At 39.3% G+C, this 27880-nt stretch overlaps 1 protein-coding gene across 1 annotated transcript in view; it reads right to left on the bottom strand.

Annotated features, from left to right (window-relative positions):
- The window catches only part of LOC126249251 (titin-like), a 640870-nt gene that overhangs the window by 182462 nt on the left and 430528 nt on the right, over window positions 1-27880 (bottom strand). The window contains exons 9-10 of the mRNA XM_049950908.1: window positions 4305-4437; window positions 2724-2898 (exon numbers count right to left, since the gene is read on the bottom strand). Of these exons, the coding sequence (XP_049806865.1) occupies window positions 2724-2898; window positions 4305-4437 (308 nt within the window). The remainder of the gene's footprint in view (window positions 1-2723; window positions 2899-4304; window positions 4438-27880) is intronic.

Below are 27880 nucleotides of genomic sequence, written 5' to 3'. Positions count from 1 at the left end.
GAAAAAGAAAGTTAATTTCATGCTTTTGAAATTGCATATTTCATAATACTGAAGTAGATCCTAAAGGAACAGATGATTGCTTACAAATGCCACGCAGTGTGAGGAAGGGAGAAGGAAAGAATATTGTGGTTTAACATTCTGTCAATTATGAGGTCATTAAAGACGGAACATAACCTCATACTGAAAAGAATGGGGATAATAACTTCACGAAAACTATAAAAAACATGCATCTGAATGGCCAGACCAGTAATTGAGCCCACTCTTAATGTGACTACAGTGCCTTAACCACTGCATCATCTCATTTGGTAGCCCAGCACATACATATGAGATCCACATAAGGACGGGGCCAGAAGGTACAGGACAGTTCTGAGTCCTGAGTACCATGAATTTGCCAATTACATGAAGAATGAATTTTCATTATCTGTTTTATTTATTAGAAATGTTTGAAGAAAAGGTAATATACAAACTATTGAGTCCTAGAAATAGTTACTACAGGTTATTTAAATCTGTCAGGAAATGTGCCCCGAGTCACTAATTAATAACGAAGATAGCTTACAGCTAATCATATGAAGTCGTCATAAGATTTTAATATTCTGCAACAACCATCATCATAGCCACCAGAATTACTATTTTGTAGGTACCTGAAGAATTGTGTAATCTCCTTATGCATTGTATTTTTGAAAGTACTGTTTGTTGATGGTGCACAAGTAAATTTAACACACCTGTATTTAGTTGTTTATCACTTGGTAGAGTGTTTGCAGCCACTGTGAGGAAGTAATCATTAAATTTGGTGTAAATTATTTGAAAGTGCCATCATTTCTGCCAGAGCTATTTTCTGGGTGCTCTATTTAATTTGGATGACTATTTTTTTCTGTTTCTTGTTTAATAATGTTCCAATTAATATTAGCCTTGTAACTCTTCAGGTTTTCCTGGCGATCTAATGACATCTTGGGTTGTCGGATGTTCTGCCAGATATTAGCGTCGTACTTGCATGATATTTTGGTCACGCAGCTCGTGACCTTCATCAGGTGCGACCTGAGACAAGATAAGAGGAGATGTTGAGTCATAAGCTGATTTACCAAAACCTTTCTACCAATTTCAAACATATGATAACTATGATAGGCAATTACATCTCTAACATTGAAACTTTCAAGACCAGGTACACTAGACACTCTGCTACCACCTCTTACTATGGCAACAGTAAACCATCCATTTCCATGTGAGAAAGTGTCATTTATATCCAAACTAAAATTAAGAGAACATCCCATAAATACACAAGGTCCGTCAACAAGGGCATGCGCTGCAACACTCTTCACTGGAATGCGATTTTTCTTGTCTCCTGATGATGTTGTAAGTTCCATGTTTTCAATCATTTTGTAGACTGTTGTCCATGTACGTCGATACCTTCTGTAGGGCATGTTGGCGGCGTTCAATGCAGTTGCCTGTGCAGCAGCAAGACACAGACTGAGTATAGCGCGGGAGCGTGCTCGCTTATATACTGTGAGCGGTCATTGACCTTAGATAAGGACTTAAAGTTTTTGCAGTGGCCAGCGGATGGCTATCCCGGACGCGTGCTGTAGTCACTTTAGCAGCACGCGTCCCCACTGGTGCACTGCCAAGGCCAACCGATAGACTATACTCAGTCTGTGTCTTGCTGCTGCACAGGCAACTGCATTGAACGCCGCCAACATGCCCTACAGAAGGTATCGACGTACCCGGACAACAGTCTACAAAACGATTGAAAACATGGAACTTACATCATCAGGAGACAAGAAAAATCGCATTCCAGTGAAGAGTGTTGCAGCACATGCCCTTGTTGGTGGACCTTGTGTATTTATGGGATGTTCTCTTAATTTTAGTTTGGATATAAATGACACTTTCTCACATGGAAATGGATGGTTTACCGTTGCCATAGTAAGAGGTGGTAGCGGAGTGTCTAGTGTACCTGGTCTTGAAAGTTTCAATGTTAGAGATGTAATTGTCTATCGTACTTATCATATGTTTGAGATTGGTGGTAAAGATTTTGGTAAATAAGGTCGCACCTGATGAAGGTCACGAGCTACGTGACTGAAATATCATGCAAGTACGACGCTGATATCCGGCAGAACACCCGACAACCCAAGATGTCAATATTAGCCTTATTTTAAGAGCGTTTAATTTTTTGCAAATAGAACATGAGTTTTTAATGACAGAGTGGAGGACTTGACAGTACTGATGATAATGGAGTTCCAAATCTTGATCACTGCTTGTTCTCTGAATTTTAGCTTTCTCTTCCTAACACAAGATACTTTAATCCCAGGAATTTTCCATACTTTATCCTTGCTTCTGTTCAGTTTTTCTTGTATTTGTTTTAGAGGAAAACAGGATTCAAAGTGCTGGAAGAATACATTTAAGAAAAAGTTAAATTATTTTTTAAAGTCCCCAGTTTAAGCTGCACAGTATTTCCCAGAGACATCCGCTTGTTGTCTTCAGGTGCATGCATAAAGATGATGAGCAGCTGTCTCATGGAAATACTGTACAGCTTAGACAAAACCATCTGATACTGTGCCCATGAAACTTTCAACCAGTTATTACACTGGGAAAGACGCAAACAGTGCAAGAGTTAAATGTCCATCAACATTGTCTGCCTTATAAAATTCTCCCAGGTGTTGTTCCTTTAATCTCTCTTTAAAAACTGATACCACTATCTCTGAACAATTAAAGAAAATTTGATATCCACACACTTGCTCCTGTTGTGCGCTCCAGATGATGCCGTATGAGATATTCTCGTTTCGATCGAGGGAATTCTTTCTTCATCTCCTCTTTCAATTCCTCCCGTTTCTCTTCTTTCTTTTCTTCTTTTTTCTCTTCTTTTTTCTCTTCATTTTTCTCCTCCTGTTTCTCCTCTTTTTTTTCTTCCTGTAAATTGGCACAATTAAGTTTTAAAAACAACACACTTATGTTACCATGAACTTAGTAAATTTACTGAAATAACAAAAATTGTCAAACAAGTTTAAAATATCTGTTTTGTTCCATAATATATCAAGCTCTGTATTTTCATTTATTCTTAACCATCATCCATAAGTTAAGAATGCATCACAAAATTTGAGAAATGTTTGAAACAAATGGAAAAATGCCATTTACTATTATTATCCATGCAAATTACATCAACGCTAAGAAATCGAGTTACTACATACATTACTCATGCACTACATAGAAAAAAATTGCAGTGTAATAACTGAGCCAGTAAATAAAGTTGAGTGGCACAAAATAATGGTATATCAGACTGTAGAATATCAGTAAAATTCTACAAACATATAAACACTTCTGCTTATATAAACACAGAAAAAGTTATGCAAAAATATGTTACAAATATCTATGTAGCACAAATCAGTGTAGCTGTATAAACATTTACATTGATAGTTTTAAAATGAAATATTCACTAAAGCACTCAGCATCAGTCAACTGCTCATTGCAGGCTTTGAAAATGGCCAGTATGACAATAATTTGCTTTTGGGAGGTACAAATACATGCTATAATATTGAACAAACATTCAGAAATTTACAGTCAATATCAGAAGCAATTCAGTATAAAAATACACATACTAAGAGATCATTTCTTATTTGAAGATCTAAAAATTTCTCTATACCTATAACAACTTCTAGTGTCAAATAATCCATCAGATTCTAGAGTTAGCGTCGTACTTACTCATTTCTTTTGCAATATGAAAAAAAACTTATTTTCATCTATCATTAACATATGGTGCACACATAAATGGCTGCTTATATACAAAAAGGTGATAACAGAATTAGAGAAAACAGATGAAATTGCACAATATATATAAAGAATGTAGATAGTGTATAAGTATTTGTGGACACGTTGTATAAGTACTTCAATTGATATTTTGAAACAGGGCATAGTTTTCGTTAATGTAAATATGTGACACAAGTACTTGTACCTATAGGTATACAGTCAAGAACATAAGCAAAAAAGAGTGAAAAAGAGTTTGCTTCTGTAGTGAAGAGATATCTGCTCAAGAACACATTGCTAACTACGATTAATTAACATATATTATTAAAAAAATAATGCACATATAGTGTTAGAGGAAGAAACATGTTGCCCATCAACTTTAAACAGGTAATGCAGGGCTATGTTTTAAAAATATGAAACAGAATATAGAAATATTTTGCAAAAAATTCTATTAAAAATTGACTACTCTTACCAAAGTTTAATTTTAATTAATGGAGGATTTCACAACATATTCTAAGTATGGGTTTCCCATAAGTAATGATATGATCCTTTCAGACTGACATCTGCTAACTTACCCGCTTTCTTTCATAACGTGTAATCTTATCTTGGAATGTTGGTACTCTAGCAGACTTTGGGCGATGGGAAACTGGCTTTGTGGGGGAGCTTTTCTTTGTATTTTCTTTCTCTTTTTCCTCCTTGGAAATGGATCTGGAATTTAAAAGGGCAATTGCTCTACATCAACATCCTGAACATCACTGAACTGATGCACCTGCTGTTTTAAAAAAAGGAATCATGTTTATATCATAAGGCCTAAACAATTACTTTGATTTTATATACTTATAAAACAACCATGAGTTATAAGAAACAAGTCAGTACAATAACAAAGAATATGGAAATAGTTAATCAAGAGACTGAACAGAAATGAAAGGAGGAGAGAGAGTGGAAAGAGCAGGAGAAGTTCTGCAAAATTTCATTCAAAAGAGACTCATCAGACAGTGGAGATCAATCAAACATTCCTTTGTTGTCAACAAAAGGGGGTGGAGGGAGCAGAGGAAGACAGCTGCACTCAGCACACAGACTGTTGTGAGGAGAGGAGTGATGCAGGGGACAACAAGTTTAGCTGTCTTCATACTGTGCGAGTATGACAGCTAAGGTATATGCTTCACACTGAGTTTCAATGGACGTACAAGTGCCATGTCTTCCTACATATTGTAACCCATCTTCTCTGAGTAGTCATAGGCAGTGTCTGTCATGAACCCAGAATTGCCTTATAATTCTTTTTGTAACACACAAACTAACAGCAAAATATGACATTCACAACTTAGTGTTAGCTACAATGCTGCACACAGTATTTTCATTGTAGATCTGTAAAACTGGCAGTGACTTGACACAAGTAGCCCAAACTCTTCCAACATCTACTAATTCAGAACTAGAGAGCACAGAGATCAAGAAAAGTTTGAAAATAGTAGAAAATAGCATAGTTCCCCTTTTCCACACTTTCTTGCTTGTCTGTGCTTGGTAGGTTTGTCTGTTTTATCTTTCTCTCAGAATGACTAGACATTTCCCACACCACTTCGTCCGACAATTTTATTCTTCTGTTTTAGAAAATAAAATCTAAATTTTTTTAATATTTCCCCAATTATATACAAGTGCTTTGAATCTGACACCAGTTTATATCTGTACAAATTACATTTTTGCCACTTTTCTGCAGACCTCAAAAAAGCTTGTGGCATTCTTATGAGTTGTCAACCAGAGGGTTTCTATATCATTGTATGCTTTAGAATTCGAACAGTTTACAAAAATTTGTATTGAATTATATATTAAACTTAAGTACTACCTAACAGCCCATTTGTAAATCAATTTGGCTACAATACTGAAATTAGTGCTACCAGTTCCGTATACGTTCAGTGATGGGAAATAGGTGTAGAATTAATTTTATTATTTCATTTATGCACAAATTTGAATAACTAATTTAACATACAGGAGACACCATCAAGGTGCATTGTTTCTTAAACACAAAAAAGATAACCAACATAAATTCTATATAGCTATAAAAATGTAAATTAATATTGAACAACAGTGCAAATTACTGGATGGAATAATACATAAAATAAGGGAAAGACAGACACTCACCTACAGCTGCCTGACATGTGGCTCACAGAAACGTGAACAGAGAAATATTTATACTAGCTTTCTCTAGTAGATGTACACACATTCATGCACACAACCACACAGAACACAAATGTAGATGCCTGTGGTCATGGGTGTGTGTGTTTGAGTGTCTGTGTATAAAGTTTTCTTTTGCATATTCCTATGTGCAACACACATCAGTAAGCTATAGATGACTGGTTGCTTTTCCTTTATTTTGTTTTATAAAAAATGTTAATTCTAAAATGAGTTCTCCAAAGACAGTGCTACAATCACTCAGAAATTCTACTATTAAATTCTAGCAATTCAGTGTAAATTTGGAGTGTAAGCTTTTTTTATAAAAGCAACATGTGTAATATAGATGTATCTGCCTTTAAATTTGTCATGAATCATCGTGAACATATCAAGTACAGTTTGTAAAAAGTGTTTCAATCTGTGACACAGAAGCATGAAATTCTCTTCATTTCTTGTATTTTTCAAACATTCAGAATGATTTCCTTAAAATAATTCTGAATTTTTTATGTACAAAGTTAAAATACAAAGATGCAGAGTAGTTAAAACATTTAGCTTTCTAACTAGTATAAGAACAAATCCCTGGGATATGTCTAGACAGATTTCTCCAGACTTTGTGTTACACATATTTCTATTCAGATAAACAATCTACTCACAAAGTGATGGCAAAACACACACACAAAAGGAAGTTATAATTAGGCAAGCTTTCAGAGCCAGTGGCTCCTTCCTCAGGCAGAAGTGCTGACAAAGAAGGAAGAGGGGTGAAGGAAAAGAACTGGAGAGGTCTTAAGAAAAAGGGTAGATTTCAGGAAAGTCACCCAGTACCGCAGGTCAGGGGAGACTGACCGGATGGGATGAGAAGGAAAGACTGATTGTTGGGGACTGCATCAGACAAGATTTGAAAACCTAAGAGGTTAAAGGTGGAAGACAGGGTAATATGCAAGACAGAGATTGCTGCTTAAACATCATGCATGAGTTAATAAGAGTGAAAAGCTAAGAGCATCGTAGGATCATATGTAACAGAGAAGGGGGGGGGGGGGTGAAAAATAGATGGGTAAGACAATGAAAGATGTATTACACAAAAATGGAGTAGACAAAAGAGTAGTTACTGTGAAGAATTGCTGAGACAGAAGAAATTAATGTAAATTAAAGCCAGGTGGGTGGCAAGAACCAGGAACATGTTGTAGTGCTAGTTCCCACCTGTGAAGTTCTGAGAAACTGGTGTCTGGTGAAAGAATCCAGGTAGTGCATATGGTGAAACAGCCACTGAGGTCATGTTTGTTATATCATAGAGCATGCTCTGCAACAGGATATTGCATGTTGACAGCATACACCCTCTGCCTATGCCCATTATCCTAATAGATAATTTGGTGGTAGTGATGATGATGTAAAAGGCCAAACAGCATTCATATAACAGCTGGCATATGACATGTTGTTTCACAGGTGGCTCCACCTTTGATAGTATATGTTTTGCCAATTACAGGGCTGGCATAGGTGGTGGTAGAAAGGTGAATAGGTCATGTCTTGCAGCAGGGACAGTCATAGGGGTAGGAGCCATAGGGTATGGAGATGTGTGCAGAAGAAGCATAGGGTCTGACAAGAATATTGCAGAGATTGGGAGGGCGAAGAAAAGCTATTCTACATGTGGTGTGCACAACATGCACAATGTTTAAGAAATAATCTCTGTCTTGCATATTACACAGTCTCCCACCTTCAAGCTCTCAGGTTTTCAAATCTCATCCAATGCTGTTCCCAACAATCAGTCTTTCCTTCTCATCCCGTCTGGTAAGTCTCCTCTCACCACATGGTTCTGGCTGACTTTCCTGAAATCTACCCCTTTTCCTAGACCTCTACAGTCCTTTTCCTTCACCCCTCTTCCCTCCCCTTCAACCCTTCTGCCTCGAGAAGGAGCCACTGACACCAAAAGCTTGCCTAATTATAACTTTCTTTTGTTTGTGTATTCTGCCACTGCTTGGTTAGTAGATTTTTTTTCCATTCAATTAACTTATTTTTAGTCAAATATTGATTTTTTCATATGTTACATATTTCTATTTGCAGTTTTTGTTGTTTTCATTCCCTCAAAATATTGTTCCATACTGACAGTATCTGTGGGATGCTCTCTATCCCTCTCCACAACTGATGCACAAGGCAGCACTGCACAGGAAAGACTGTCTCATTTGTTTAACAGTTAGTGAACATGTGAAGACCTAGACAACTTTTTTTAACCAAAAATATCCCAGGGAATTTTACACAGTCATTTTTATTAAGCTTCTAGTTCTTTGCATAATTTCAAAATAATTTAATTTTGAATGCTCAGATTTAAACTGTGTTAGTTAAATGTTTGCAGAGTTTAATCTTAATCTAATTAGGCTATGGTGCCTGTAGTACTTGGAACAAATTCTCTATGGCTTCAATGAGCATACACATCTCATCTGTACATAAAAAAGAATGGCATTTTATATTTAATGCTAAAGCAGTTATAGAAAATAAAAACAGGATTGAGCTCAGTACAGGACCTAATGGGACTACCTGAAAAATAATTAGAAAACTAAAAAATTATTGGTGTGTCTTGAGGTAAAATTATTTTCTTTCTGTTGATAATATGATCAAAATTATCTACAACCAGGGTCCCATATCCATATTTTGCCAATTTTTAGAGCAGCTGATGGCAGTCAACCTGTCAAATGGTTCATGGACTAAGCCAAGACAGTATGACCACCTACTTAATAGTGGGTTCGTTCACCTTTGGTACATGGTACAGTAGAATTACTGCATGACACAGATTTGACAAGTCACTGGTAGGTTTCTGGAAGTATGTGGCACCAGATGTCTGCACAGCTCCTGCAATTCCCATAAATTATGGGCCTGTGGCTTGCAGGCACAGAGATGATGCAAAATAATGGCCCAGATGTGTTCCATTGGTTTAGGTGAAACTGGTGGACAAGACATCAATGAGTTCACTGTCATGCTTCTCAAACCACTGTAGCATGATTCTGGCCTTGTGACAATGACAGTTATCCTGCTGGAAGATGCCATCACCATTGGGAAAGACATCAAGCAAGAAGGTATGTAGGTATCCACATTAATGTTCACATAGCTTACAGCTGTAATGGTGCCCTCAGTTTTTACCACAGGTACTTCAAAAGCCCAAGTGAACATCATCCACAGCATAATACTGCTCCCACCGGCCTGCATCTATGGTGCTGTACACATTTCAAGCAGTCATTCACCTAGATGATGGGATATCTGGATACAACCATTGACCTAGTGTAACAAGAAATCTGATTTATCCAACCAGGCAACACATTTCCCATGACCTATGGTTCAATCTCAGATATCCTGTTCACACTGCAATTGTAGATGATGATGTCATGGGGCCAACATGGAAACACATAGGAGGATCTGCTATGGAGCCCCATGTTCAACAATGTGAGCTAAATAGTGTGCTCCAAAACACTTGTTCCTGCATCAGCATTTTACTTTATCATCCGATCTGTCGCCTACTCGTGGTTTCACTGTCCTTCATCCACTGTCAAACAGACATGAAATACCCACAACAGTAGTACTTAGATATGAAATTCCCACAACAGTAGTACACAAACAGCCAACCACCTTCACTATTTCTGAGAAGCTCATTCCCAGACACCATGCCATAACAACCTGCCCCATGGGAAAGTCATTTATGTCAGTAGCTTTCCCCATTTGTGGCCAATGATTCCTCATTGGTCTCTGCTTCTCTAACATACATTCCTTCCTGTGTCATGTGCCCACAGTGCAATTGGGTGGCATTCAGTCTCATGGTGGGCAGTGATCAAAATGTTTTGGCTCAGAAGTGTATCTTAAAATGTTGTCATATTAGCTGGCCAATATATCTTCAGTGCTATTTCCCACCATATCCAGCTGCTAATGTAACTGGTAAGCTACAACATAAATTACCTTGGCACAACAAGTCTTCATAGTTGGATTCCACAGTAAACAGTTGTTTTATATAGATGTTCAGCATTTAATACAACATCTAATTCTGATTCGGATTCCAATGTAATGCCTGAGAAATGGTTAAGCAAATTCTATATACGCAAATATGCAGTCTCCACTACAAAGTAGAAGAATAATCATTCCAAACAATATGTAGCCCCCTACTAAAAAATACCTCTGAAAATATGAATGAAAATATATCTGAGACATATTTTGCAAATTTTGTGTTTGTATCAGGAGAAAAAGGGAACTGTATCTGTCAGTCAAAACAAACATTAAAGCACTGTGAGAAAAATATAGTCACACCAAGTAACAAAATAAAGATGATATGAGACACAATGAGGAAGAAGACTGGTGGAACTAGAGGTGAGGAGGTGCAGATAGCTTTAAGAATAAAAGATACATTGTTAACAGTTGTGTATGGTGCTGCAAAAACTTTAACAAACAATTCATAGCCATTATTAAAAAGGTGAAGATGTCAGATTCAGTAGATGGTGCCATATCTTCAACCAGATATTACAAATAAGTGCAGTAATATGAAGAGAACCTGCACTATACAGAAGAAGTAATGTCCACCATCAAATCCTTAACATAAATAAAAATTCTAAAAGATATGATAAATGATCAACAAAGTGTAATTGAAGAATATTTCCCTGAGTTTAGTAAGATTAAGTTATTTCTGTGACCAGTCATTTATCACTGGGACATTTCCCAATTGGTTAAATATGCTGAAGTTAAGTTTCTTTATAAGAAAGGATCTAATGAAGCACTATAAAAAATCTGCCAAATTTCAATTTTGTTGGCACTCTCAAAAATTTTAGAAACAAATGAATTCTTAACCATCTGATTAATAATAATGTGTTGTCAGAGTCACAGATTGGATTTCTACAGGCTCCTGATACTGGGAAGGAAATTTACTTGTACAGCAAGAATGAACTTGAATTTTTAAAATGAAAAATTACGAGCTACTTGTATAGTCGTTGATGTGTCAAAGGGATTCTGTGTAAATCACAACATTCTTTTAAATAAACTGGAACATTAGTGTTGACAGGAAATGGCTCAAAATGTCTCAGATCATATCTCTCTGAGAGGAAAAAAACAGTGTCAATAGGAAATTGTCCTGTGTTACGCCATCAGTATTATCCAATTAGGAATTAATTACATGTGGTGTCCCACAAGGTTTCATCCAATGGCCTTCACTTTTTCTTGTGTGTATTAACAATGTTTCATCAGTAACAGTACCTAATGCCAAGTTTGTTTTGTTTGCAGATGATATAAACATTGAAGTAAATGGAAAGTTACATATTTTTGGAAAGAGTTATTAATGAAATTTTTATGGAAATTAATAAATGGATCCTAGCCAATTCTCTGTCATTAACTTTGAAAACAGACACTATATGCAATGCACAACTTGTAATAGGGGATTTCCTCCCAGTATATGTCTAAAATATGACAACAAGCAGACAGAACAAGTTGACAGTGTTCAATTCTTGAGATTATAACATGATAACAAATTCAGCTGGGAGCAGAATACTAAAGAGCTGCTGAAAGGCCTCAACAAATCATTGTTAGCAATTTGCATCTTGTCAGATATAGGTGATATGAAAAAAGAAGATAACATACTTTACTTGCTTACATTCCCTAATGTCATATGGTATAATTTTTAGGGTAACTTACCAAACAAAGCTAAGGTTTTCTTAGTCCAAAAGCATGTAATACAAATTATTTGTGGTGTGAACTCACGAGTGTCTTACTGAAGCCTGTTCAATGAGCTGGGGATACTATCTACTGCTTCACAATATAATTACCCACTAAATGAAATTTATCATAAATAACATCTCATTTTCAAACTACCAGTTCAGTTCATGGAACCAATAATAAATAGAAATAAGAATAATCTAAATAAAGGTTTAAAGTCATTTACTTTGATTTATAATGGTGTCTCTTAGTCAGGAACACAAATTGTTAGTGTGACCAGCAGCCATAAGAAGTTTAGCTACTAATAAAAGTCAGTTTAAGAGTTGCCTGGAAGGGGTGGCCAATTCCTAATCCACTGATGATTTTCACAGCAGAAACAAGCTTCTGTCAAGAAGTGAATATTATCCGTATTTTTGTCTGGTTTGACCCATGTTTATTCACATTTTCTAAGAGCTTGCATATTTTTTCCTTGCATTAGCTTTTTGGCAAGATGTCTTTCCTGTGAAATAGTGTAATCTGTTTTTATTTTAAGTGCTTCATGATGTTGTGACCTTAGTGTACTGTGAGAACTTTGCAGAACAGATTTTAGGGTTTGCTTATTCTTCTTGTTTATATTTTGTGTCCATCCTAATTTCAGTAATGCCACAGTTGGTTAATTTTATCTCTTGTTGAGGTCTGTTTGTTCTTTCTCAATTAGTCATAACTGCTTTGTTAATACTGTTTTGAGATTTGATAAAGTTTTTTACACAGTATGACACACATGGGGACTGGGATTGTTGTGTGCAGGCACAAGAAGAATTGACCACTGTCAGGAAACAGCTGAAATCTATGTTGGCCACAACTGACAATCTTCAGAAAGCTGCTCAAGCTGTAAAAGTATTATGGCATCAGTAGTGAAACATATGACACCTATGGTACTGTTGGTATCCCTTGTAATACTGCTGTCATTGTGTTTTATGTTAGACAACATGAGTCTTCACTTGAGTACAAGTGGAAATGCCCATTTCTGTTCTATGATGGTTTCAATTCAGAGGTGTAATATGTCTACATCTGCTGAGGAAAAGAGAAAAATCTCAGAGCTGCTTGTCCTGGTATGCAATAGGATAGACGGGATGACATGTGCTATGTTAGACAGTCACCTGATGTCACTTAATGTCTGCCTTGCTGTGAAACCTCTTCAATGCCTGTGCGTCTCTGATACAATAAGAGATTCTGATCATATGTGAAGTATGCTAATGGCAAGACACAATCAATGCCTTCTCTGCTGTGATAGCAGTGGAGATGCTATCAAAGACAGATCTGCCAAAGCAGAGTTACTAAGCACAGTCTTACAAAATGTCCTCACAAAAGAAGAAGATGTAAATATTCCAGAATTTGAATTGAGAATAGCTGCCCACATGAGTAACATAGAAGTAAATATCCTCAGAGTAGTGAAGCAACTTAAACCACTTAATAAAAGCAAGTCTTCCGGTCCAGATTGTATGCCAATTAGGTTCCTTTCAGAGTATGCTGATGCAATAGCTCCATACTTAACAATCATATACAACCATTTGCTTGACGAAAGATCTGTACCCATAGACTGAAAAGTTGTACAGGTCACACCAATATTCAAGAAAGCTAGTATGACTAATCCATTAAATTACATGCCCATATCATTAACATCGATATGCAGCAGGATTTTGGAACATATATTGTGTTCGAACATTATGAATTACCTAGAAGAAAATGGTCTACTGATGCACAATCAACATGGATTTAGAAAACATTGTTCTTGTGAAACACAACTAGCTCTTTACTTGCATTAAGTGTTGAGTGCTATTGACAATGGATTTCAAATTGATTCCATATTTCTGGATTTCTGGAAGTCTTTCGACACTGTACCACACAAGCGGCATGTAGTGAAATTGCGTGCTTATGGAATATCATCTCAGTTATGTGACTGGATTTGTGATTTTCTGTCAGAGAGGTCACAGTTCGTAGTAACTGATGGAAAGTCATTGAGTAAAACAGAAGTGATTTCTAGTGTTCCCCAAGGTAGTGTTATAGGCCCTTTGCTGTTCTTTATCTATATAAACAATTTGGGTGACAATCTCAGCAGCCATCTTAGGTTGTTTGCAGATGACGCTGACATTTATCGGCTATAAAGTCATCAGAAGACCAAGACAAATTGCAAAATGATTTAGAAAATATATCTGTATGGTGCAAAAATTGGCAACTGACCCTAAATAACGAAAAGCATGAGGTCATCCACATGAGTGCTAAAAGGAATTCATTAAATTCGGTTACACAATAAATCAGTCAAATGTAAAGGCTGTAAATTCAACTAAATACCTAGGAATTTTTCATTGCTGCAGATCTTCTCACAAAGTTCCAATCACCAAATTTCTCCTATGAATGCAAAAATATTTTGTTGGCACTGACCTACATAGGGAGAAATGATCACCATGATAAAATAAGGGAAATCAGAGCTTGTATGGAAAGATATAGGTGTTCATTCTTTCCACGTGCTGTATGAGGTTGGAATAATAGGGAATTGTTAAGGAGGTTAATGGTACCCTCTGCCAGGCACTTAAATGTGATTTGCGGAGTATCCATGTAGATGTAGATGATTTGGTGCACATTTTTTAAATATACAGACCTGCTCCCTGTGCATGGAAAAGCTCAATGTAATGGAGAAGCTGTTAGTCAGCCGTATCATGAATATTTTCTGCAGTGTAGCATGCCATCACACAAACTTTTTGTCCAAGTTATGCAGTGGCTCCGAGAAACAGGTACCTTCACCATGAGAAGGCAGGAGAGTGGTGCTCCAAAGCAATGCAACATGCCCAAATTTGAAGAAGGTGTACTGCATCACATTGAAAAGAATCTTTCAACAAGTACATAAAAACAACTGTGCATGCAATTAGTGTTAGTCACAGTATCACCTGGGATGTTCTGCATGAGCAACAATTACAACTATATCACTTACAAAGGGTACACACCTTGGGTCCAGCGAATTTTCCACAATGCGTTGCCTACTGCAAGTGGTTCCTACACTGCTGCATCAATGTGCCCTGTTTCCATGTTGAGTTCTGTTTGCAGATGAATATAAGATCACTAGGGACCGTGTTCTGAATACATGAAACTGCCATTTCTTGGCAGGCAAAAACCTTATACCATGCACCTTCACGGGTTTCAGCACAGGAATGGTGCTAATGTGTGGGCAGGTATTCTGGACAGTCATGGGATTGGGCCATACCTCCTTCCAGTCAAGCTAATTGGTCCTTCTAAAAAACATATTGGACCTGTTCTTGGAAGCTGGGCAACTGAATGTCCATCAGGAAATGTGCTTTAAGCATGATGGTGCACCATCTCATTTCTCAATTGTGGTTTGGAGACATCTCAACAAATGATATAGTGGAAGATGGGTAGGCCGAGGTGGTCCAAATGCATGCCCACCACAATTGCTGGATTTAGCTCCTATGGACTACTTCTTGTGGGGTTGTATGCAAAGTTTAATTTATGAGACTCCTATAGAGATAGAGGAAGACTTGCTGACATTATTTCTGGCCACTGCACTACAAATTGAAGAGACACCAGGTGCCATGGAGAGTGTGTATCAGAACATGTTTCACAGGTACAATGTCTGTAACAATACTGGTGGTCATCACATCACCACTGCTGTTGCAATGCATCAGTGCTGTTCTGTATGTACAGTATGCTGAGTTATTTTTTGTTCTGGAATAATGCGAACACATAATGTTTAAGTGTTAATGCAAATAAATGTGCTTAAGTGATAAATGGATGCTTCATTATGTTTCCCTTCAAATTGTTACCTAATAACTGTACTGGGTCATACCTGATTCGGTTCCTTACACAGAAGTGGACAAGTTAAACATCTGAATTGAAAACATCAGAGCACAGAAACAGTACATTTCTGGACATGGATTCATATTCAAAATGTTATGTACTTACTCCCCTCCAGAAATCCTAGATGTTTGTAACAGGAATTTCCAAACACCCTATAGAATGCAGTTTTCCAGCTGTCCTCTTATCAACAAATAACACAAAGTCAATTAAAATGTGGAGTACTGAAAGCTGCATGCCACAACCACCACAAGGAGTTGCATCCTACACAGCTAAAAGAAGAATCATCATTACAGTATGGATGGTCTCATGAAATGCAGCTTGTAATGTATCATCTCTGACCACTGAGTGTCCCAATGATAAATGGCAGATCATCTTAACAATGGCATTGTAATACACAAAAGAAATGTACAATGAGTCATATTATGTAGTCTATGTCAGTTTATGCATGAAGAATTTATTAATTTGTTTCCTCAGATTTTCATGTGTACTAGAATTCAGAAATATGAAACCTCTTTTCCCTGTCATTACAAACACTGACAGACATTCTGTATATTCTGGACTGCTTTAACTGTTGGATAAAATTGGAGGATGGTCTGCACAGCAAATAAGGTAAGGAATTTAAAAATCATTAGAGAGATACAACCTGAGAACACAATCAGGAATGATAATGAGGCAGCCAAGGATGAAACTATGCCTGGACTTATAAGTTTTTATGAAATGAAAATCTTTGTTCTCATCTGAAATGTTTAAATTTGTTCCCACATGTATACATGTTTTGTCATGAGCTGGGTAGGGTCCTCCAACCACCTCTACATTTTGATGATCTAACATGCCAGTTGGACAGAATTTGGCATGATACCTCTCAGGAGAACATCCAAGAACTCTATGAATCAATGCCAAGCTGAATAAATGCTTAAATAGGAACCAGAGGAGGACCAATGCATTATTGACTTGCTCAATTTGTGAAGCCCTTTCTCTTGAATAAGTCATCCAATTTTTCTGAAACTGTAATCATTTGTTTGTCTTTTATTTATTTATTTATTTATTTATTTATTGTCTTAAGAGTGTATTACGCTCTGGCTGAAAATGAGACAACATATGCTGATATACGAGGGTTGCCCAGTAAATAATGCCCCATATTTTTTTTCTCCAGAAGTATTTATTCCACAACAATCAAATTTACATATGTGAAAGACTGATGTTTTGTCTACTTGCTTTATTTTTCCACATAATCTCCTTCAAGTTCGACAGCCTTTTTCCAGCGAGACACAAGAGCGTGTATTCCCTGCCGGTAAAAATCTTTACTCTGCCTACGGAGCCAGGTTGTCACTTCGTGAATCACTTCTTCGTCATCGGCAAAACGTCTTCCACGAATGAAATTCTTCATTGGCCCAAACAAGTGAAAGTCTGAAGGAGCCAAATCGGGGCTGTAGGGTGGATGGGGTAACACTATCCAACCCAGTTTCGCGATGTGTTCACAAGTCCTCAAACTTGTGTGAGGACGAGCGTTATCATGCTGAATCAAAACATCCTGTGGGTTAACATGACGCCCAAGGCGCCGGAAGCGCTGCTTAAGTTTGTCTAATGTTTTGACATAAGCCTCTGAATTAATGGTACTGCCTTTTGGCATCACATCAATGAGAATTACGCCCTCGCAATCCCAAAACACGGTCATCATGACTTTTCCGGCTGAAGGACCTGTTTTGAATTTTTTCTTCTGTGGAGAATAAGCATGACGCCATTCCATTGATTGTCTTTTTGTTTCGGGCTCAAAATGATGCACCCAAGTTTCATCACCTGTCACAATCCGTGACAAAAAGGCCTCCCCGTCAACGTGAAAGCGTCGCAACAAATCGAAAGAAATGTCTTTTCTTTGGGATTTGTGATCGACAGTAAGACACCGAGGAACCCATCTTGCACACACTTTTGAGTATCCAAGCTGATTGATAATCACATCCACACTTCCTTTGCTTACTGACAACTCCAGTGCCAATTGTCGAGTCGTAATGCGTCAATCCCGTCGAATGAGAACATCAGCCCGCTGCAACATGTCAGGCGTGACAGCCGTGGGAGGCCTTCCCGACCGCGGCAAATCTTGGAGCTCCACAGCACCGCCCTCTGATGCTTTCACCCTCTGTGCCCAGCGACCAACAGTACTCCTATCGACTGCAGATGTTCCGTAGACGTTGCACAAGCGTTTATGAATATTGCCCTCGGTTTCTTCCTCTGCTACGAGAAATTCAATCACTGCACATTGTTTCTGACGGATGTCACTTGCAGACGCCATTTTAGAACATTCCTACACCACCGCTCTCTGTCGGAGGAAATTGAAACTTTGCGTACACACGCGGGAAACTTCAAATAACTCGCACCTAAAGTTTCACATTTCTAATATTTTTTATTTCGGAGAAAAAAAATATGGGGCATTATTTACTGGGCAACCCTCGTATTTTGTGCAGGTGGTGCTGGACAGCTTTAAGGAATGTTAAGAATTTCATTGTACAATACACAACTGTACAAACTTCCTTTTACAGAGGAAAATTGATTTTGGTCTTGCATCAATAACAAAAATCAAGTGTCTTCAGCAAAAATAAAGTAGCACAGTTGTGTATTGTACAATGAAGTTCTTAATATGTAGATATATTCTAGGATAAATATACTTTCTTGGGTATTTCTTGAGAAGTATGAGATTTATATGACCACGGAAACTAGACGTCATTTTTGCCAAAATCTCCTATTCATAGTTTATAAATACCACTATTTCTTATTTACTGGTGCATATTTGTTGATTACTTACAGCCATTTCAGCACAATAATATCTGCCACAATATAGCTGTTGGCTTTTCACGGTACTTATTGCAGCAGCAGCAGAGAAAACATGGCTGCAAAACCTGATCTTTAGTACACATATTTGATAACATTTTGATTTACAAAACGCTCTAAGTAAATGTACATTGTAATCAACTGTGCATTTGTAACAGTGACCCAAAAATCAGTGCATGATATGTAGTGATTAACTCAGACAAATTTTTTGAGACATAATGCTAAATTAAAACATTATTTTAAGCTATTTTTCTGTTATCTGACTTCATATTACTGTTGCAGTTGATTATTTTAATATGTGATGATTCTTTTATCTTGTGATAACAATGAAATCTCTGTGAATATGTAATGTTGAGCTCATGTACATGTCTCTCTGAATTCCTTCAGAGAGACAGAGTAGTGTGTTTACATTTTGCGGCATGCACTGCAGCTGTAGTGGTTATAAAGCTAAGTACTGACAATCTTATTTGTGCACTGTTGTATAGTTATTAAATTTAACAGTTTTCGGCGGTGTTTCATGCCATTTGTGGCAAAATAATGATATAATAAACTTTTGGAAATGTTCACTCGCTGTGTTTTTTAGAGTTTTCTGTGTGCTGAAGTCATTTAGTAAATGAAACTTCCTGGCAGATTAAAACTATGTGCCAGACCGAGACTCAAACTCAGGACATTTGCCTTTCGCAGGCAAGTGCTCTACTATCTGAGCTACTGAGGCACGACTCACGCCCGGTCCTCACAGCTTTACTTCTGCCAGTATCTCGTCTCCTACCTTCCAAACTTTACAGAAGCTCTCCTGTGAACCTTGCAGAACTAGCAATCCTGAAAGAAAGGATACTGCGGAGACATGGCTTAGCCACAGCCTGGGGGATGTTTCCATTCTGGAATCATTTAGTAAATTTTGTGCTTTAGTTTTCAACTGACATTTCTTATTGTTTCTAGTGAAATATTTCCATAAAATTTTCATTCAGTGGTTTAACTTCATTTAGTGTTCCAGTGGCTGTTTGAATTTTTTGGTTTTAGATAATAATTTTGTGAAGTTTTGTTGGTATTGGTATTAGCTATGGTGTAGTAATATTAACACAAGTAGTTGCTTTCTTAGTAGGCAGAGAATTTTGAGACCGTTATTGTTAGTTCTATAAATAGTTCTACTGGTGTCACTGAACTTTGGTAACGTAGACATATAGTTTTTCTCAGTAACTGTAAAATTTTACCATGAGTGAAAAGTGTGGGCTCTGTCGTAGGTTTGTGAGTAGTGGGTTACGGTGTGGAATTTGTTCAATGTATTTTCATTTGGGGGAATGCAGTGGGGAAGCTAGTGGTTATTTTAGTGAGATCCTCTCCTGGTAATGCAGAATCTGTAGTAGAAATAAGCTGACAGAAGAGCAGGAATGTAAGATCTGTGCTCTTCAGGTGAAATTACAACGCACAATGGAAGAACTAGATAGGTTGAGGAGGGTGAAGTGTGGTGGGGAATGGGAACTGGCAGTTCGCAAGAAGGCAGCTAGGAAGAGGAGGTATTCAGAGAGTTTTACTTTGCGTATATGCAATAGATTTGACCAACTGTCAGAGTTGAGTGGAGAGGAGTCTTGTGTAGCTGTAGATGTAGGGAACATGCAGCAGCCCTCAGCAATTAGGAGGCCTATGTTAGTTGCAAAGTCTAACAGAAAGAAGAAGGTTCTGCTGCTAGGTAGTTCTTATGGTAAAGGTGTGGGCCAACAGTTGCAGGAAGTGTAGGGAAGTGAGTACCAGGTCACCAACATTGTGAAGCCTAGTGCAGTGTTGGCTCAAGTGACTGACAGCATAGGGGAGTTATGTAGCAATTTTACAAAGGAGGATCACCTGGTAAAGATAGCTACTCAAACTGGTGGCACTAATGTGCATTTTGTGCAACTGTTTCAGCATCATGATTGGCCTTACCTTAATGTGTTTGTTAGGTGCGCTGATATGGGGCTGAAGCACATCTCAGAGGTGCCAGTTGGGTCTATCAGCAGATCAGGTTTCACTAGTCATGGCCTGCCCCTCAATAGGTATGGGAAGGGGAGGCTGCCTAAGCTTATTGGTGGCAATGTAGTGGGTGGTGGTGGTGGTGGTGGTGGTGGTGGTGGTGGTGGTGGTGGTGGGGTCACTCATGGAAAAATTCCTGTAGTAGTTGGTGTTAGAGCATCACCTTTTTCAGATTGAAGTCAGCTGATAGGTATACCTGCTTAAAGGAAGTCCCTCTAACTAAGGGGTCACCTTACGAGGATTTAATGTTTCCAAGTAGATAAGGAATTAGCATATTTCATCAAAATATGTGAGGTATTAGAGATAAAGATAAAGTTGGTGAACTGGTTATAGATGTTAAGTCTGAAGTTATTGGTATATCAGAGCACCACTTAAATAATTTGACAATTCAGAGGCTTCCTTTACCAGGATACAGATTAGCAGGCTGTTTCACAAGGAGTTCCTTGAGGGGTGGGGGAGTGGCTACGTATGTAAAAAACAGTATTCCATTTGAATCCATAGATGTATCACGACACTGCACAGAACAGATATTTGAATGTTGTGCACGGGCAGTTGAATTTAGTGAAACCAAACTACTAATTGTTGTTGTTTATAGGTCCCCTAACTCCAACTTCAGAGCATTTCTGCTCAAGCTAGAGAGGTTCTTGATTCACTTTGTACGAAGTACCAGAAATTAATTATATGTGGTGACTTCAATGTTAATTTTGTATATGATGGTGCAAGAAAAGGGATGTTGGTAGATCTCCTAAATTTATACGATCTGATGCAGACTGTATTTTTTTCCAACTAGGGTGCAGGGGAACAATAGCACAGCCATAGACAATATTTTTATTCATTCTTCATTACTAGATGGGCATTCTGTTACTAAAAGCGTGAATGGCCTTTCAGACCATGATGAAAACATTTTAACTCTAAAAGGCTTTTGTACTTAAACCAATGTCATATTTAATTGAAAACTATGTAGCAAAGTTAATTCAGCAGCAATAGAGAGTTTTTTAAACCTTGTCAAGGAACAAGAGTGGCAGGATGTTTATGGTGCAGATAACATAGATGATAATTACAATGCTTTCCTTAACACATTTCTCATGCTCTTTGAGAGTTGCTTTCCATTAGAACATTCTAAATGGGGAACTAGCAGTAATAGGAGGCAGCCCGGGTGGCTGACTAGTGAGATAAGGATATCTTGTAGAACAAAGCCCGAATTATATCAAAATGTTAGAAGTAGTCACAATCAAGCTACAGTAGCCCATTACCAACAGTATTGTAAGGTGCTTAAAAATGTTATTAGGAAGGCAAAGAGTATGCGGTATTCAAATAGAATAGCTAATTCACAGGGTAAAATTAAAACCATATGGTCAGTTGTGAAGGACTGGTCAACAGCACAAAGTTGACGATATAAAGTCAGTTCGCAGTAAAAATATTTCTGTTACTGGTAAATCAGATATATGCACAGTATTTAACAATCATATTCTAAACATTGCTCATCAATTAAATAAAGATTTAGTTTCTACAGGAAATAATATAACTTTCTTGGCAAATACCTTTCCAAGATTGGTGTCTGAAATACTCCTCTGTGATACAGACAAGAGGGAGATTGAGTCAATAACTAAATCACAGAAGATTAAGGACTCTCATGGTTATGATGGAGTGTATAGCAGAATATTAAAGTACTGTGCTGCACATTTTAACTCTTTATTTAGCCATATTTGTAATTTCTCCTTTAGGAATGTTCAGTTTCCTGAGCGATTAAAGTACTCAATCATAAAGCCACTTTATAAAAAGAGAGAAAGTGATAACATAGATAATTTTAGATCTATTTGTATGACATCAGTGTTTGCAAAAGTTATTGAAAAGGCTGTGTATGTAAGGGAAATTGTTCATTTTATATCACACGATTTGCTATCGAATGTACAGTTCGGCTTTAGAAATCGTTTAACAACTGAAAATGCTATAGTCTCTTTACTCTGTGAGGTACTGGATGGGCTAAACAAAAGGTTTCAAATGCTTGGCATATTTTTTTATTTAACTAAGGCATTAGATTGTGTTGATCACAAAATATTGCTCCAGAAGTTGGACCATTACGGAATACGGGGAGTGGCTCACAATTGGTTCACCTCTTACTTTAGCAACAGGCAGCAAAAGGTCATTATTCACAATGCTGATAATGGCTGTGATGTGGGATCTGAGTGGGGTACTGTCAAGTGGGGAGTGCCCCATGGATCAGTGTTGGGACCACTCCTGTTCCTTATTTACATAAATGATATGCCCTCTAGTATTACAGGTAACTCGAAAATATTTCTGTTTGCTGATGCTAGGTAGTAAAGGATGTTGTGTGCAACATTGGCTCAGTTTCAAATAGTGCAGTACATGACCTCAGTTCATGGCTTGTAGAAAATAAACTAATGCTAAATCGCAGTAAGACTCAGTTTTTACAGATTCTGACATGCAATTCAACAAAATCTGATAATTTAATTTCACAGAACAGGCATATGATTAGTGAAAGTGAACAGTTCAAATTTCTAGGTGTTCAAATAGATAGTAAGTTGTTGTGGAAAGCCCACTTTCAGGATCTTGTTCAAAGACTTAATACTGCCATTTTTACTATTTGAATGGTATCAGAAGTGAGTGATCGTTCGACACGAAAATTAGTCTAATTTGCTTATTTTCATTCACTTATGTCATATGGTATTATATTTTGGGTTAACTCTTCCCACTCTAAAAGGATATTTTTGGCTCAGAAACAGGCAGTTTGAGCAATAAGTGGTGTAAGTTATATATATATACCTACTCCAGTCCTGTAACACAGAAGGTGTACACGATCAAAGGCAGAGCCACGTGTGAAAGCACCCATGTGATTTACCAACTGACCTGCCTACACTGTGAAGCTTTCTATGTGGGAATGACCAGCAACAAACTGTCCATTCACATGAATGGCCACAGGCAGACAGTGTTTGTTGGTAATGAGGATCACCCTGTGGCTAAACATGCCTTGGTGCACGGCCAGCACATCTTGGCACAGTGTTACACCATCTGGGTTATCTGGATACTTCCCACTAACACCAACCTGTCAGAACTCCAGAGATGGGAACTTGCCCTTCAGTATATCCTCTCTTCTCGTTATCCGCCAGGCCTCAATCTCCGCTAATTTCAATTTGCCGCCGCTCATACCTCACCAACAACATCTTTGCCTCTGTACTTCCGCCTCGACTGACATCTCTGCCCAAACTCTTTGCCTTTACAAATGTCTGCTTGTGTCTGTGTATGTGCGGATGGATATGTGTGTGTGTGCGAGTGTATACCCGTCCTTTTTCCCCCTAAGGTAAGTCTTTCCGCTCCCGGGATTGGAATGACTCCTTACCCTCTCCCTTAAAACCCACATCCTTTTGTCTTTCCCTCTCCTTCCCTCTTTCCTGACAAAGCAACCGTTGGTTGCGAAAGCTAGAATTTCGTGTGTATGTTTGTGTTTGATTGTGTTTCTATCGACCTGCCAGCACTTTCGTTCAGTAAGTCACATCATCTTTTTCCTTACTGTCATGGAAAAATATATCTAAAAACAAAGATGATGTGTCTTACCGAACGAAAGTGCTGGCAGGTCGATAGAAACACAAACATACACATGAAATTCTAGCTTTCGCAACCAACGGTTGCTTCGTCAGGAAAGATGGAAGGAGAGGGAAAGACGAAAGGATGTGGGTTTTTAGGGAGAGGGTAAGGAGTCATTCCAATCCCGGGAGCGGAAAGACTTACCTTAGGGGGGAAAAAAGGATGGGTATACACTCGCACACACACACATATCCATAGGGATGTCCACCTAACCTTCCTAACCTTCGTAACCCACCTAACCTTCGTAACCTCTTAGTTCATCCCTATGAAATCCCCAAACCACCTTCCCTACCCTCTGGCTCCTACCCTTGTAACCGCCCCCGGTGTAAAACCTGTCCCATGCATCCTCCCACCACCACCTACTCCAGTCCTGTAACTCGGAAGGTGTACACGATCAAAGGCAGAGCCACGGGTGAAAGCACCCACGTGATTTACCAACTGACCTGCCTACACTGTGAAGCTTTCTATGTGGGAATGACCAGCAACAAACTGTCCATTCACATGAATGGACACAGGCAGACAGTGTTTGTTGGTAATGAGGATCACCCTGTGGCTAAGCATGCCTTGGTGCACGGCCAGCACATCTTGGCACAGTGTTACACCGTCTGGGTTATCTGGATACTTCCCACTAACACCAACCTGTCAGAACTCCGGAGATGGGAACTTGCCCTTCAGTATATCCTCTCTTCTCGTTATCCGCCAGGCCTCAATCTCCGCTAATTTCAATTTGCCGCCGCTCATACCTCACCTGTCTTTCAACAACATCTTTGCCTCTGTACTTCCGCCTCGACTGACATCTCTGCCCAAACTCTTTGCCTTTACAAATGTCTGCTTGTGTCTGTGTATGTGCAGATGGATATGTGTGTGTGTGCGAGTGTATACCCGTCCTTTTTCCCCCTAAGGTAAGTCTTTCCGCTCCCGGGATTGGAATGACTCCTTACCCTCTCCCTTAAAACCCACATCCTTTTGTCTTTCCCTCTCCTTCCCTCTTTCCTGACAAAGCAACCGTTGGTTGCGAAAGCTAGAATTTCGTGTGTATTTTTGTGTTTGATTGTGTTTCTATCGACCTGCCAGCACTTTCGTTCAGTAAGTCACATCATCTTTGTTTATATATATATATATATATATATATATATATATATATATATATATATATATATATATATATATATATATATATTTTCCTTACTGTCATGGAAAAATATATCTAAAAACAAAGATGATGTGTCTTACCGAACGAAAGTGCTGGCAGGTCGATAGAAACACAAACATACACATGAAATTCTAGCTTTCGCAACCAACGGTTGCTTCGTCAGGAAAGATGGAAGGAGAGGGAAAGACGAAAGGATGTGGGTTTTTAGGGAGAGGGTAAGGAGTCATTCCAATCCCGGGAGCGGAAAGACTTACCTTAGGGGGAAAAAAGGATGGGTATACACTCGCACACACACACATATCCATAGGGATGTCCACCTAACCTTCCTAACCTTCGTAACCCACCTAACCTTCGTAACCTCTTAGTTCATCCCTATGAAATCCCCAAACCACCTTCCCTACCCTCTGGCTCCTACCCTTGTAACCGCCCCCGGTGTAAAACCTGTCCCATGCATCCTCCCACCACCACCTACTCCAGTCCTGTAACTCGGAAGGTGTACACGATCAAAGGCAGAGCCACGGGTGAAAGCACCCACGTGATTTACCAACTGACCTGCCTACACTGTGAAGCTTTCTATGTGGGAATGACCAGCAACAAACTGTCCATTCACATGAATGGACACAGGCAGACAGTGTTTGTTGGTAATGAGGATCACCCTGTGGCTAAGCATGCCTTGGTGCACGGCCAGCACATCTTGGCACAGTGTTACACCGTCTGGGTTATCTGGATACTTCCCACTAACACCAACCTGTCAGAACTCCGGAGATGGGAACTTGCCCTTCAGTATATCCTCTCTTCTCGTTATCCGCCAGGCCTCAATCTCCGCTAATTTCAATTTGCCGCCGCTCATACCTCACCTGTCTTTCAACAACATCTTTGCCTCTGTACTTCCGCCTCGACTGACATCTCTGCCCAAACTCTTTGCCTTTACAAATGTCTGCTTGTGTCTGTGTATGTGCAGATGGATATGTGTGTGTGTGCGAGTGTATACCCGTCCTTTTTCCCCCTAAGGTAAGTCTTTCCGCTCCCGGGATTGGAATGACTCCTTACCCTCTCCCTTAAAACCCACATCCTTTTGTCTTTCCCTCTCCTTCCCTCTTTCCTGACAAAGCAACCGTTGGTTGCGAAAGCTAGAATTTCGTGTGTATGTTTGTGTTTGATTGTGTTTCTATCGACCTGCCAGCACTTTCGTTCAGTAAGTCACATCATCTTTTTATATATATATATATATATATATATATATATATATATATATATATATATATATATATATACACTCCTGGAAATGGAAAAAAGAACACATTGACACCGGTGTGTCAGACCCACCATACTTGCTCCGGACACTGCGAGAGGGCTGTACAAGCAATGATCACACGCACGGCACAGCGGACACACCAGGAACCGCGGTGTTGGCCGTCGAATGGCGCTAGCTGCGCAGCATTTGTGCACCGCCACCGTCAGTGTCAGCCAGTTGGCCGTGGCATACGGAGCTCCATCGCAGTCTTTAACACTGGTAGCATGCCGCGACAGCGTGGACGTGAACCGTATGTGCAGTTGACGGACTTTGAGCGAGGGCGTATAGTGGGCATGCGGGAGGCCGGGTGGACGTACCGCCGAATTGCTCAACACGTGGGGCGTGAGGTCTCCACAGTACATCGATGTTGTCGCCAGTGGTTGGCGGAAGGTGCACGTGCCCGTCGACATGGAACCGGACCGCAGCGACGCACGGATGCACGCCAAGACCGTAGGATCCTACGCAGTGCCGTAGGGGACCGCACCGCCACTTCCCAGCAAATTAGGGACACTGTTGCTCCTGGGGTATCGGCGAGGACCATTCGCAACCGTCTCCATGAAGCTGGGCTACGGTCCCGCACACCATTAGGCCGTCTTCCGCTCACGCCCCAACATCGTGCAGCCCGCCTCCAGTGGTGTCGCGACAGGCGTGAATGGAGGGACGAATGGAGACGTGTCGTCTTCAGCGATGAGAGTCGCTTCTGCCTTGGTGCCAATGATGGTCTTATGCGTGTTTGGCGCCGTGCAGGTGAGCGCCACAATCAGGACTGCATACGACCGAGGCACACAGGGCCAACACCCGGCATCATGGTGTGGGGAGCGATCTCCTACACTGGCCGTACACCACTGGTGATCGTCGAGGGGACACTGAATAGTGCACGGTACATCCAAACCGTCATCGAACCCATCGTTCTACCATTCCTAGACCGGCAAGGGAACTTGCTGTTCCAACAGGACAATGCACGTCCGCATGTATCCCGTGCCACCCAACGTGCTCTAGAAGGTGTAAGTCAACTACCCTGGCCAGCAAGATCTCCGGATCTGTCCCCCATTGAGCATGTTTGGGACTGGATGAAGCGTCGGCTCACGCGGTCTGCACGTCCAGCACGAACGCTGGTCCAACTGAGGCGCCAGGTGGAAATGGCATGGCAAGCCGTTCCACAGGACTACATCCAGCATCTCTACGATCGTCTCCATGGGAGAATAGCAGCCTGCATTGCTGCGAAAGGTGGATATACACTGTACTAGTGCCGACATTGTGCATGCTCTGTTGCCTGTGTCTATGTGCCTGTGGTTCTGTCAGTGTGATCATGTGATGTATCTGACCCTAGGAATGTGTCAATAAAGTTTCCCCTTCCTGGGACAATGAATTCACGGTGTTCTTATTTCAATTTCCAGGAGTGTATATATATATATATATATATATATATATATATATATATATATATATATATATATATATATTTTCCTTACTGTCATGGAAAAATATATCTAAAAACAAAGATGATGTGTCTTACCGAACGAAAGTGCTGGCAGGTCGATAGAAACACAAACATACACACGAAATTCTAGCTTTCGCAACCAACGGTTGCT

The sequence above is a fragment of the Schistocerca nitens genome, chromosome 3 (genome assembly GCF_023898315.1).
Source record: "Schistocerca nitens isolate TAMUIC-IGC-003100 chromosome 3, iqSchNite1.1, whole genome shotgun sequence".
NCBI lineage: Eukaryota > Metazoa > Arthropoda > Insecta > Orthoptera > Acrididae > Schistocerca > Schistocerca nitens.
Note: the sequence above shows the minus strand (reverse complement) of the source record. Positions and strands in the feature narration are given on the sequence as shown.